At 41.3% G+C, this 12,576-nt stretch overlaps 1 protein-coding gene across 12 annotated transcripts in view; it reads left to right on the top strand.

Moving 5' to 3' along the window:
- The first annotated feature begins 766 nt into the window (after positions 1 to 766).
- The window catches only part of vav2 (vav 2 guanine nucleotide exchange factor), a 137,716-nt gene continuing 125,906 nt past the window's right edge, over positions 767 to 12,576 (top strand). For all 12 annotated transcript variants that reach the window (XM_053853136.1, XM_053853131.1, XM_053853137.1 and 9 more), the window contains exon 1: positions 767 to 1,824. In XM_053853136.1, the coding sequence (XP_053709111.1) occupies positions 1,621 to 1,824 (204 nt within the window). In that variant the 5' untranslated portion in view covers positions 767 to 1,620. The remainder of the gene's footprint in view (positions 1,825 to 12,576) is intronic.

Genomic DNA, 12,576 nt, shown 5'->3' on the forward strand with positions numbered 1-12,576 from the left:
CTCAACCGCCAATGAGGTGGATCTTCTTTGTCATGGTCTGTGTCACCATCTTACCAACAGGGGTCCTGGTTTGAGAACATGCCCACAATATTTGCCACTTTTAGCTCAGATGAAGTAGCAGTAGACGGCACAAAATCCAGAGAAAAAAAAGGTTGATGCCAACATATAAACTACTTTATACTACTACTAACACTATTTATATATAGCAGTATATAGACCACCAATTACATTAGATATAATTGATTTGTCCCACAGTGGGAATTACAGAAAGTTTCTGGCCATTTTACAATAAACAACAAAATCCAAAAGATGGATGCACCATGAAAACCCCATGAACCAAAAGATGTATGTGCAGGTCATTTGATGCACCTGAGAACAAGGGCAGTACAGATATGCAGTTTTTGCTCAGACAGAGATCAAACAAAATCAAAAGATCAAACAGTGACTTAAATCTGATTGATGCCACGAGAGGAAAATGTGGGTCTATTTGATCAGCACAGTGCTCTGGTTCAGTCTGACAATGGGAAATAATAATGATTGTGTTTACAGCTTAGTGAGACAAAACAAGGATGAATGCACAACAATAGAGTTTGAGTTATTGGATTTAATAAACCTAATTAAGTCACAATATGAAAATACATCTATCCATCTATCTATCCCTCCTTTGTGAGTATATTCATCACTTCATTGACCGTTTTATTTTGCGAGGTTCCTTTAAACATCACTCGTAGTACACAGTTGTTCCGTTAGAGGGCGCGCTACTACACTCGCTTCACGAACCCCCGAGACTCCCATTCTCCCAGAGCCACTTTCTCAAAGTGTGGGCGCCTCCTTCAAGTTCCACCTTTACACGGAATAATTACGGCCTTTCAACGCCGAGCACTCACCCACGCGCTGGTGCCTCTCACCCGGGAACTTTGCGACCCCCGCTTGGACTCACTCGCGTCCGACGAGAGAGGAAAAGAGGAGGACATGGACGGAAGCGAGGCACGAATCACGGAGTAGCAAAGGCGCCAAACAAAGTAACGGATACATTGAAACGCAGCCGCTTTTCCCCGCCACAAGTCTGGATTGTACCCGGCTGCGGAGAAGCGTGTTTAAGTTGTGTTGAAACGGGGATATAGGTGGTCCACCGCGGGCGCCTGTTCTTTGTGTTGTCCACTCGTGTCTCCATCTGGGGACACGAGAGGTGTTCGCTGTGTATAGAGGTGTGTAAACACCATTGCATAGTGACTTTGGCGGGAGCAACTTACGCCGCACTTGCATGAGATTTCTTCCCTGAGGTTTGTCTGAGAGGTTCGGCGGCTGGTGTCAAGCCGCTGCCCCCAGCTGCTGCGCCCTCCTCGGGCTGGGTTTGGGCTGATTATGCCAAGGAAAGTTGTGGAGGATGAAGAGGAGAAAATGATCCTGATGTGCTTTCCGTTGAATCCGACCGTCGGAAGAGGTGTTTTTTACGCCCGTTGATGTTGACAGCACCGGGGGGGTTGACATGTGGGGGGACAGTTAGGAAGCACGTTGCGAGCAGAAAGTAGAGCGATCTTCAGAGCTGGACTGCCCCGCCGCCTCGATCCCGCTGTGAACTGCCCTTGGGTCCGTGTGGACGGGAATCCCAGAGTCGACATGGAGGAGTGGAGACAATGCGGGCGGTGGTTGATAGACTGCAAGGTCTTGCCCCCGAACCACCGGGTCGTGTGGCCCTCGGCCGCCGTCTTCGACCTGGCCCAGGCCCTCAGAGACGGAGTGCTCATGTGCCAGATGTTACACAACCTATCTCCAGGATCAGTGGACCTGAAGGAGATCAATTTCAGACCCCAGATGTCACAGGTGAGTCTACTTGGATTTGTATTCTCACAACACCTGCGTGAGTTTGTGACACATGATTTCACCTCAGTGGTTGTCAAGGCAGATGATGAGTGTCCCATGCTATTCCCATCACACAGAGGGTCCCGAGTTGGAGCCTAGGATTTGGCCACAATGTAACATCGCTGTCACTTCATATATTGAAGTGCTACACTTTGCTTCGGTTGTTGACCCCAGTTACACAAACATCAAAACCTTCCCCTTTTCATACTTCCCTACCTGATACAGTATGTTGTGTACATGAATTTGCTGGAGGTGTCCAAAGTCTGGCTGGAGGGGCCAATTGTGGGCCTGAAATTGAATGTAGCCCACTGTTTCGCTCATAAATGCATGGGTTCCACGATCATGGTGAGCAAAATCAGAGCCATCTCGCTGTCTGATTTTTTTTCTTTTAATAATTATCATTCACATAAATATAAAGTATTTATCTGTGCACGTCTTCGAACCATTATAATAATTTTGAGTTGCACACACTGGAATCTCAACTTCCTGTCTGAGCACAAACGGTGCTCGGAAAGGTGTGCAAGAGGGGCCACGTGTATGGATTTAAAAAATCTTCCCCATTTCATGAATCTCATCAAGTTTGCTTTTACCATAACGGACAATAATAAAATATTGATAGCGTGCGATCACACATGATAAAACTAAGTGGAATCATCACAGCAAGCAGAAAACGCACCACACCAAAGTTTTGACTTTCACCAAGTGCTGTGTTTTGCCAGACATATAAAGGGCAAAGGTTGTTCAATAAGAGTTTAGTGTTTCCCTTTGCCCTGTTAATCTCACAGGGTTGGTGTGCCAATTTACACACGAGCAAAGCAGATTAAAATTGGAGCTTGATGGCTGATGCAGATTTCCTCTCAACTCTTGCCAACCTTTCACTGCATGTCTGCTTGAAGTGTAAAGTTCACAGGTCAGAATGGCCAACCAAAGTTTCCTCTTTTTGCAGTGTGAAAGCGCAATTGTTCACAATGAAGACGTGTGAGATTATTTAGTTCCCCCTCTACTTCTGCTATTTTGTAATCCTGAATCCAGGATGAGGAAGTGTAAGTTGTTTGTGCAGGAAGAGTTGTGGAGTAACTGTTTTAAAGGTTTCCGCTTGACTTTTATTGACTCTAAAAGATAAAAATAGTGAGTGAGAGCATTTTTTTTTCTGTAGAACTTCTGACCTTTCTACACTAGTTTGTCTCATTCACATTTGAATTCCATTTATCTCTTCAATGACTCAGTCCAAGACATTCAGGAAAACCAGTCTTGGAAAAAAGTCAACGCCTTACGGAACCATGGAAAGGGAGCATGTTTTCAGTGAGTCTTGTTTGTTGTTCACAAGCACTCACTTTTCAGCAGATACTGACTTCTGTGATGATGGCGGTAGAGAGTGGAAGAGAGAGTGTGGATGGCACACTTTGATCCGCCCACTAATCCCACTGCTCCCAGTCTGATTCTGCAGTGAGGATGGAATGGCTGTCCTTGGTGACAAATTGGGTTAAGCAAAAACCTGGCTGCTGAACAGTTGTGAGGTGATTTATGATATGGAAAAGGTCAGAGCTTTTAGCACTCTGAACGCACAATCACTGTTGTGGAAGTTGTGGACTTGTGTGATAACATTATTAATATAATGGATTAAGTTTTATTTCTGCTACAGCTGTGTTTGCGTTTCATAAGATTGGACTTGGAATGACAGATTTTATTTCACAGAATGCTACCGTGTTCATATTCTGGGTATTAGGGGTGAGGAAATTCATTTTGGGGTTCCTTAGATGAGGAGTGGCGGGTTATTACCTACGCATCCTCATGTTTTGGTCACATTCATTTTGCTATTTTAAACACACAAAGGGTTAATCTGCTAAAAAGGCAAATAGTCTGACTGGGAGTCTGCCGTGTAACCACCATTTGAACTGACTTAGCAGGAATTGGGTCAGACTTGTAGTAAGCAGATTAAGTCATAGGGTATTCAGATTTCAGTCACTGTTTCAAAATATGTATTATAATGGGGATAAATCATTGAAACAAATGTTGTGGCATGACATGAGTGCTTTACTTGCTCGCTTTCATTTCTGGCGTCTAAAGTCAAAACAAAGGCGTTCATGCTGAATTATTTAGTTATGGGATATTAATTTTGTCAAAAAAAAAAAAAATTACGGGGAACCAAGTGCTTTCAAACATCTCAATACAAGTATAGGAATTACTACCACTAGGGCAACATGGAATGCCTCGCACTGAACCTCACCTTTCAGGAATGACCTGATATTTTTACCTTTGTCTTTTGTTTAAAAACAATCAAAAAAACAAAAAACAAAAAAAAAAAGTCCAGTGGACTTTGAGGTGCTGCAGACAAAAAAACAGACGTATCAGGAATCTCTAGAGGCACAAATGAATGACCAACTCTGAAGGACACTCCCTGTATGTGTTGGATCTTGCGATGTGAGAGTGGGACACTAAATAACACAAATGGTTCCATTGCTCTTACACATTCTTAAAGTGTAAGTTTCAGTGTGTGCTGAACGTTTGGATACTTGTGCTTGTACAATCGCATGCTGAGGTACTGGGTAAACAGTGAAGCGAGTGGAAGAAAAAAAAAAATCTAACCTTCCGGTATCTTCTCATGTCACTTATGTAACAAGGAACATTTGAGCTTGACAAAAATAGTCATTTGTTTTCATGTGTTTGTCATGTGTTGTTGTTGACCTATATGAAAAAGGTTTTACTTTGCGTTTTAAAAAGGTCTTTGACCAGTGAAGTCAGTTTAATGTTGGTGTGTTGTATGTTGACACAAAATTTGATGCTTATAATCAAGTAGAATCTGAAACTGTATCATATGTGCAATTACTAGCATCTCTTGTCTTGATAATTATCACAATACATTTTCATTCTATTCTATGTGTTAGACACTAGAGTCTCTCTTGAAACTGTTTTATGATGAAACTTGTTCGTGGAGTTTGTCTCCAACATCATTATTTGTTTATGTTTAAATATAATAGTAAACTAAGTGTAGGGATGAGAAATTCAATGTTTCTCGTCTCTAGTAGAACCTGCTCATATCTGACAGACTGCTGTGCCAACTTTATTTAGGGGTTAAATTGAGCCGCCTGTCTTCGGTGTCCCATTTCTCTTAACGGTTTATGTTGACTATGGACCAGTCTGGACACATTTCCTAGATGCTATTGACGAAATATTAGAAATAATGTGAATAAATGATAATTTAGTCATATTCTATTCTAAAAATCATCGTACAAGCTGTCAGTCCTTTGTCTTGTGTGATGAAAAACCTTTTCACAATTCTCTCTAAAATGGTTGTTTTCCATTACCTTATTGAAGATTTCGCTAATACTTTGACCGCTTTAGAATTTGTTGATGGTCCCTAACTGATGCCGGGTTGTAGCATTGGCACTGCCTGTGAGAGTGTGTCCGCGATACCGGAGCCGATGTCCACAACAAAATAATTTTATTCCCTATTCCTCTTATATCTGGCATCTGTTTTATAGCAGAAAAGGCACTTGGTGGACAAACATATTTCCCCCATCCCATTTAAAAGAAGGTAGATCACAGTGACATTGTTGTTTTAAAAGTTGTTTTATTCATTTACTATTTAATTTTTTGTTTATTTATTATTATTAGTATCATTATTATATATTTTTTCATCATGAAACGATGTACCAAAGCACTTTCCTAGTTGGTGGGTCCTCACTGACATTGGCAGCAATGCTCATTCTGATGCTGATGTTTGAGACTGGTATGGTCAAATTTATTTGAACCAATGAATGACGGTAAATGCATTCAAGTGGATACACAACGGAAAATATCCATTGACAAATCACTTCGCAGTTATTGTTTTTATTGCAATATTCATGAAGAAAATAATGAGCAATGAACTGGAAATACATTTCCAGCACATCTCCGTGGGTGCAATGTTGAAATGCGTAAGAATTACAGCGGTTAAATTCAAACAAATATTCTCATTGTGAGATAACCGCAGAACATATGCGCCACATTTATCCTGTTGTCACATTATACCAAGGCTATGCATTGATAATTTGCCTTACTCTAGGGGGAGTCAGTGATGTTTTGAACATGGCTTCCATTCCGGCTGTCTAGCAGATTTCTTCTTGTATTGTTAAAGACAGCCTTTGTCTGCTCTTCAAGGTGGTGAGTGGTTGTTTAATGAGCTCCGGTGTTTGGAGGTGCTTGAACGTGTATGTAGGCCGAATCCAGTGCCGCAGGCTACATCTGAAATAAGAGACTGAGCCGTGCGCTCTCAAAGCATTTCTGCACTGCTGTTTTTCTCTGCAAGGCCTTTCTCATCCCTCTTCAGTGAGGTAGCCGTGAATGCCTTTGGGATGACTCAGGTGGATATCCGTGCTCGTGTATCTGACCGTGCACCTCCTTTGCCTGGGTGTCTGTGTGATTTTACTGAGTCTCTGCTAGTGCGGCCTTTGGCGATCGCTGAGCTTCTTGGGAGCTGTAGATCTCACACGAAGACCGCAGCTCCTGCCTGCGATAATTGAGGTCTTACCTCTTTGTCTAGCGCCTTCCCAAATGGTGTTGTCTGCTACAGGTCGGATCTGAAAATGGCTTAATTTATTTCCAAATTAGACACACCAAAAAAGTGCATATTGTCGGAAAAGAAATTGAGATTTGCAGTAATAATGGATGAGCAATAAAATAAATACATTTTTTATAAGGGTGAATGTGAAGAAAAAATAAAGGCACTGGTCACCTTGATTATTATTCTATGTTCAATATAATCTTGACTTTCTTCTTCAAGCAGAAATTACCTTGGGGGCATCATCAACCAAAGCAAATGTGAGCTGTAAACTGGTCACTAATGTGGCTTTCAAACAAAAAATAACGCCATCTCGCTACACATAGTTGGGTAGTTCAAATGCTGTAAGTGCTGTATGATTTCTGTGACAATTAAAATGTGTTTAAGATGCAGGGCTTCCAAATTTTTCCCCACTGTAGGGGTTGTGGAGACACCCCCTACTATTTAACAGCTTCCCTTAAAAGGCAGTCTTCCTCAACTCATATACTACAAGTCACGCGTCACTATATGTTGACAGGAATACTGGAAAACTCAATCGCAGTGTAGGGGTGTCATAACCTCAGGGTTGCTGCTTGGGAGAAACCCATTGTAGCAAGGAAAAGTAATGTGTGAATGTGAGGATGATGATGTGTGTGTGTGTGTGTGTAGGTGTGTGTTTGACTGATGGTGAAGCACTGCTATCAGTGGAAGTGGGTAAAATCCTACGCTGCTAAAGAACTTGGGATAGCTATGGGAATATTCCATTGTATCCCTCCAAAAATTGTTCTTTCAATCTGATGTGGTCCTACTTCATTATCGCCCATGGTTTAAGTCATAAAATGGTCGTAACTTCAGTTCAATTGGTAAGGCCTGTTCAGTGACTTGGGTCCCTAAATTCTGCTGATTCCTAAAACGTGATGGAGTCTTCCTTTTGTCCTGGTCACCTGACCAGTCTTTTCTGCAGATGGTGATTCGTGCCTATTATACTGAAAGCCCTGTTTGGTGGAGCTCTTACAGGTTTGAAATGAGATCAGACTCAGTGAAGCAGAAAGCAACATGTTCTAAGGTGGACCACCTACTATACTGAATTGTAAGTACGGTAGATAAGCACCACCCCCTGCCTCCCGCCGGGGTAATTTAATCCCAGCCTTTAGTCTGCTGTTGACCCCACGACCCCAGCGCTTGCCGGATGCAGGTAATACCGCTAATGGAGCTCATTAGGACACATCTGGGGTCACGCAGCTGGGACGGAGCCACTGGGAGCTAATGGGATTGACAAGAAGGGAATGAGCCGACACTGTGACTCTGTACCCTTTACTGTGAGTTAATCCTTCTCCTTGGGTCATAAAATCGTTTGACTCTTACTTTCTATTTTCACAAGACTTGGCCACTGACATTTCTGTGCTTGTGCGATTTCTCTTCACTTGTTTTACACTTTGTTGAAGTGACAACTACTTAAAAGTCACTGTGAAAGTGGTGTTGGATTACATTTCTGCCCTTTAAAACTTTATTTAAATAATACTTCTGCAAATACTGCACTTAGCAAAGTTTCCTTTACAGTGCGGTCTTAAACCCGTGGCTTTTTGGGTTTGTCGAGAAATGGCCTCTGCTTCCAGTATTATGACTGTTCTATCCCCAAAGTGCTTTGTATGTTAAATACTGTCGATTTAATGCTTTCTTCCTGCACAGGTTCTGAATGAGAGCTTGATAACAAACACAGCTGGATTAGTAGAATGAGTCCTCTAAACTGTCCTAACATCGGGGATTAGAGGTGTACTACAGACGTTTAAGCTGCTGTGCATGCCCCTTATCGATCTGGTTTTTCATTGCCTACTCTCTTTCTGTAGTGCATATTTATATGTTTGTACTGCGTATATTCTTGACCAAATGGATTTAACACTTCAACTGTGGGGTTCAAGCTGAATCTGAAAACAGACTGGAATGCAGACAGTTTCCTTCTAAGACCATTCGATCATGGCACCTGAAGATTCAGCTGGTGCTCCACTGTCCTGAATCTGAATTGTGATGTGCCTGCTGTTAAAAATTTCAAGCCTTTTTTAGGATGACTAAGGCCTTTTGACTTCGTGTCAGAAAAATTGAAATTGAACAAGGGTGAAGTCCTTTCGAAAGCACTTTTGAAAAAGAAAGGGATTTATAATTTAACATACTAACCTTAATTTTTGGTCTATATTTGTTCACGATAGGAATGTACCTACCAACTATTCAATCTCTCAGTCATTCATTCATTCAACACTTGTATTGACTTAAGCTTGCATTGTACTGTGGGGGCTAAACGTGTTATTTACACTAAAAACATTTGTTATGATACCAATGAATCAGCCTAATATTAAAAATTCAATAAGAAAATGTTGCAAAGATGACTCATATTAAACACAACCAATCAGCTGCTGGAGTGGTCACAGGTAAATATGGAATCTGAAATGTAACATCTAAAATGAAAGTACAAATCCCAGCAAGAGTTTCCTGTGCAGCATCATAGTGAGCAAAAGGCACTGTACTGTAAATAAAATACACAACTGGAAACATCTATTCGCCTAAGTTTGCATGTACTGTATGTACTATATGTACTTTTTTTTTAAGCCATACATCACTCGCTAATATCTTTATCTTTATCTTCATCACAAACCTGATGGTTCAGAACCTGCCCCAAATGGATCCACATACTCCTTCATTTTTATCCACTGAACACACTGAAAACACCTGTAACTCTCCAGCTCCCTAATTTTGTCAATACCATGCATTTTTGACTTTGACTGCCCAAAACATACTTGCGGGAATGTGCCACTGATATACCATCAATGATGGATGGTTAATGGTAAAATTATGTTTGCTTACCACCTTGTCTCTTCAAGATATGCAGTTCTCAGCACCAAATGTACGTCACTATGAGCTCTATAGACAATGTCTATCTCATACACTTGCCTGCCAAAGCAACGTTTGGGTGCAAATTAGTTACATTAGTTACATTAGTACCATTTGTACCATGGTTACATGAGTACCAGTTTTGATTCCTATTGTGTAAAATCTAGTGGCTTGTTCATTTTATAATTCTGTAAGTCTATTTCAATAGGGTTACTGGCCCCTATATGCTCCCATGTAGAACAACCACTGGGTTTATCATTGAATTTATAATGTATTGGAATTTCCCCCCTGGTAGTAGACCTTTATACTGTATGTACTTGATGCATTGTACCATATTGCAGCTATTAAAATACTACATTTAACCAAAAGCTGCTGCTGTTCAAGTCGCTCAGCAGAGACACCATTGTGTGTCTGTTGTGTTTCTGATGAATGAGTCATGCAGATGTCATGGGCGAAAATGCATTTAGTGCAAATGAATTGTCACACACATGCTGTGACTGGGTACACGTGCGCTGAGATAAAGTAACAGGAAATTAATTTTGAGCGTGCTTTTAATATTGGCAAGTATGGGAGCAGTTCTTGTTTCCATGCGCTCGATGCATTATGCATCAATAGTTTTCATTCTGGTAGAATTGCAGATGTGAAATCATTGTTTCCTGACCTGATGCTGACTGTCCAAGTTGTGGCTTACATTAACATGATGTCTAATAGTTTAATAAACTTGTCATTTTGTGTATTGTCATCTCTACTTTGCTCACCTACAGAGTGGGGTGAAAACATCAACATTACGAAATGGTTTAATTGTTGGTAGTCTTGTGGGATTTTCACTACTTGTGTCTATTTAATGTGGGTTTTGAACTCAAGTTCTACATGTCTGTGAGCTTGTCCATGCTTGTACGTGGAAGCGCAGCTTGAGGTTTTTATGATGTCTTGATCTAGTTCTAGCAGTGTTGGAACTGTAGGTATTCGCAGAGAAGCAATATTCATTCCTCCTAATCCTTTCTCTCCTCCATTTCACTGGCTTGTAAACATGAGGTGGTTGTTTTCGGTCATGACTTATGTCCATCTCCTGTGAGTGTTAAAAATTATTAACCAAAATCCTGAACTTCACTCATATTTTCAATGCCTGAAAGTCAACAAATAACTTGCATGGGCAAATAAAAACAATTATTCATGCTTGCTGTTGTAAAATCAACAGTAAAAAACAATTTAGTTCCCATAAAAGGGAAAATAAGTTAAGAAATCTTAGTTCGAGTGCTGCTTATTTTTGGTAATAATGTTCGATTGTCATGACTAATGTGTATTGCGACTCCCTGACGTCTTAGGGAGTTGTACGTGCAGTTGTAATATGAATAATAAATCAGAGAATCAAGCACTTCACAGGTGCTGTTTGTTTGTGTAAGGTTTATACATGATGAAAGTTGGTTCTTCAAGTGATAGAGCGTTCCTCTATTAACTCTGAGGTCCAGCTTGTTATTGTGTTGTGGTGTACTGCGTTGTACTTGGCTGAGGGAGACTCTTGTTTTGAGTGAGGGAAAGGCTCCTAAAACACACAGAATATTGTATGCTCAGCACGTTAACATCGGGCGAGGGAAAAACAGTGAAGAAAATGAAGTTTTTGCACTTAAATGGTTTTGTGGATTTTCTCCCCGAAATATATCTTAAGGGAACTTGTGTATCCTTGTTGTACTTGCCTCATGGAAAGAAACACAACTTGACACCAAATGTTTTTCTGCTGCAGGGTGAGCGAGTGATTCAGCATGTTTTATGACTTTTTCTTGATGGTGTTCCAGAAGTCCCAACACAGACAGAGCTCAGTGCTCAGCTGCACTGACCATTTATTGGCATGTTCACATCACGGTGGACCGGGATGTGTCAATTCAGAAGCCAACGGAGGGGTAGGAGTTTGTCAGACAATGAGTTGTCTGTCATATGAGTCATACAAAGAAAACAAACCTATGGTGAATGTTAACAAGTCAGAGCCTTTGCAATTTGTATTCCGCTTGGAAGTAAACTTGAAGCAACGAGCAGTGAGTCATTTTATCGGTGAGGGTCCATCTCACCAAGCTGCGCCATGCTCTTCAGCCCCATCACTCTGGCAGGAAGAGCCCCATAGAGCTCTGGTCTAGAGGGAAACATCACCTCTCATTTTTCACATAAACCCTTGTGATGTTTACAAAGGACTTTCCTGATTAACGCCTGGGTTTACACCACACCTAATGACACTTGCATGCGGAGCTTTGGAAAAGTGCTGAAGTCTAATTTTGGTAGTTGTGGGGGATACGTATCGTGGCTGTTTCCTGCGGTTGGGAACAGATTAGGATCTGGATTGTGCTGCGGGGAACGCAACAGCAGCTCCCATCCCCCCTGTGGACACCTCCAACCCCATCTGTACACATGCACACACACTCACAAACACACACACCAAAACACAAGAATCCTCTTTCTTGGGAGGAAAGATAAACACTTTCATATTTTCTCTATCTTTTTGCCAAATGAGAAGGATGGTGTGTGCACCCTGTGACACGAGAGAGGAAGTTTGGGGAGCAGTCTTTGTATTTTGGAGCAGTCATAGATTTTTCTGGCCTATGCTGGGGAGCTACAAAAGAAGTGCTGATATCCCATTACTGATGTGTATTGATAATATCACATAATTGGCTGAGGCGTAGGAAGGGCACAGAGGTAGGGTTACAATGTTCGACTCAATCCAGTAAAAGGCTACTATTATTGATCCGGGCCATGGTTCAGTCCCTTGTTAATCGAGCAAACAAAGTGGACCTGTGAGCTGGGTCGCAGAAACGGAAGAGATCATTTCCATACGCTTTTGTTTTGGGTCTGATTCAAGAATGGCATAATGGTACTGGAGAACTGGGTGTACGCCGGATGTTTTATTGAAGCAAAATGTAATGGTCCAGCTATTACTTTGTTTATTGACCTGCTCTAGCCGCTGTAGATAGTCAACTTTAATTGCTGCTAAACCACTTTAACCACCATCGTCTTTTCAAGCGTATAAACCAAGATGAACATGTTAAATTATTCATTCATCGAAGATAGGGACAAGGATATTAGCCAGTGGTGAAGATGCAGAGCAGAACTTTATCTCGGACATGGGTTGAACACAGTTTGTTATTTCCACAACAATATTACATATTTTCTATTTGCTTGTAATGACATAGAAATGGAGCCCAACCTACTGGGGGGCGCAGACAGGAGAGGTTTTTAGTTTTGATCCAAAAACTTGAAGAAGGTTGTTCATGAATCTTTCAGTTTTGGATGCGATATTGGCCAAATATACAATTGCCAATTTATTT

Source organism: Synchiropus splendidus, chromosome 1, assembly GCF_027744825.2.
Source record: "Synchiropus splendidus isolate RoL2022-P1 chromosome 1, RoL_Sspl_1.0, whole genome shotgun sequence".
Taxonomy (NCBI): domain Eukaryota; kingdom Metazoa; phylum Chordata; class Actinopteri; order Syngnathiformes; family Callionymidae; genus Synchiropus; species Synchiropus splendidus.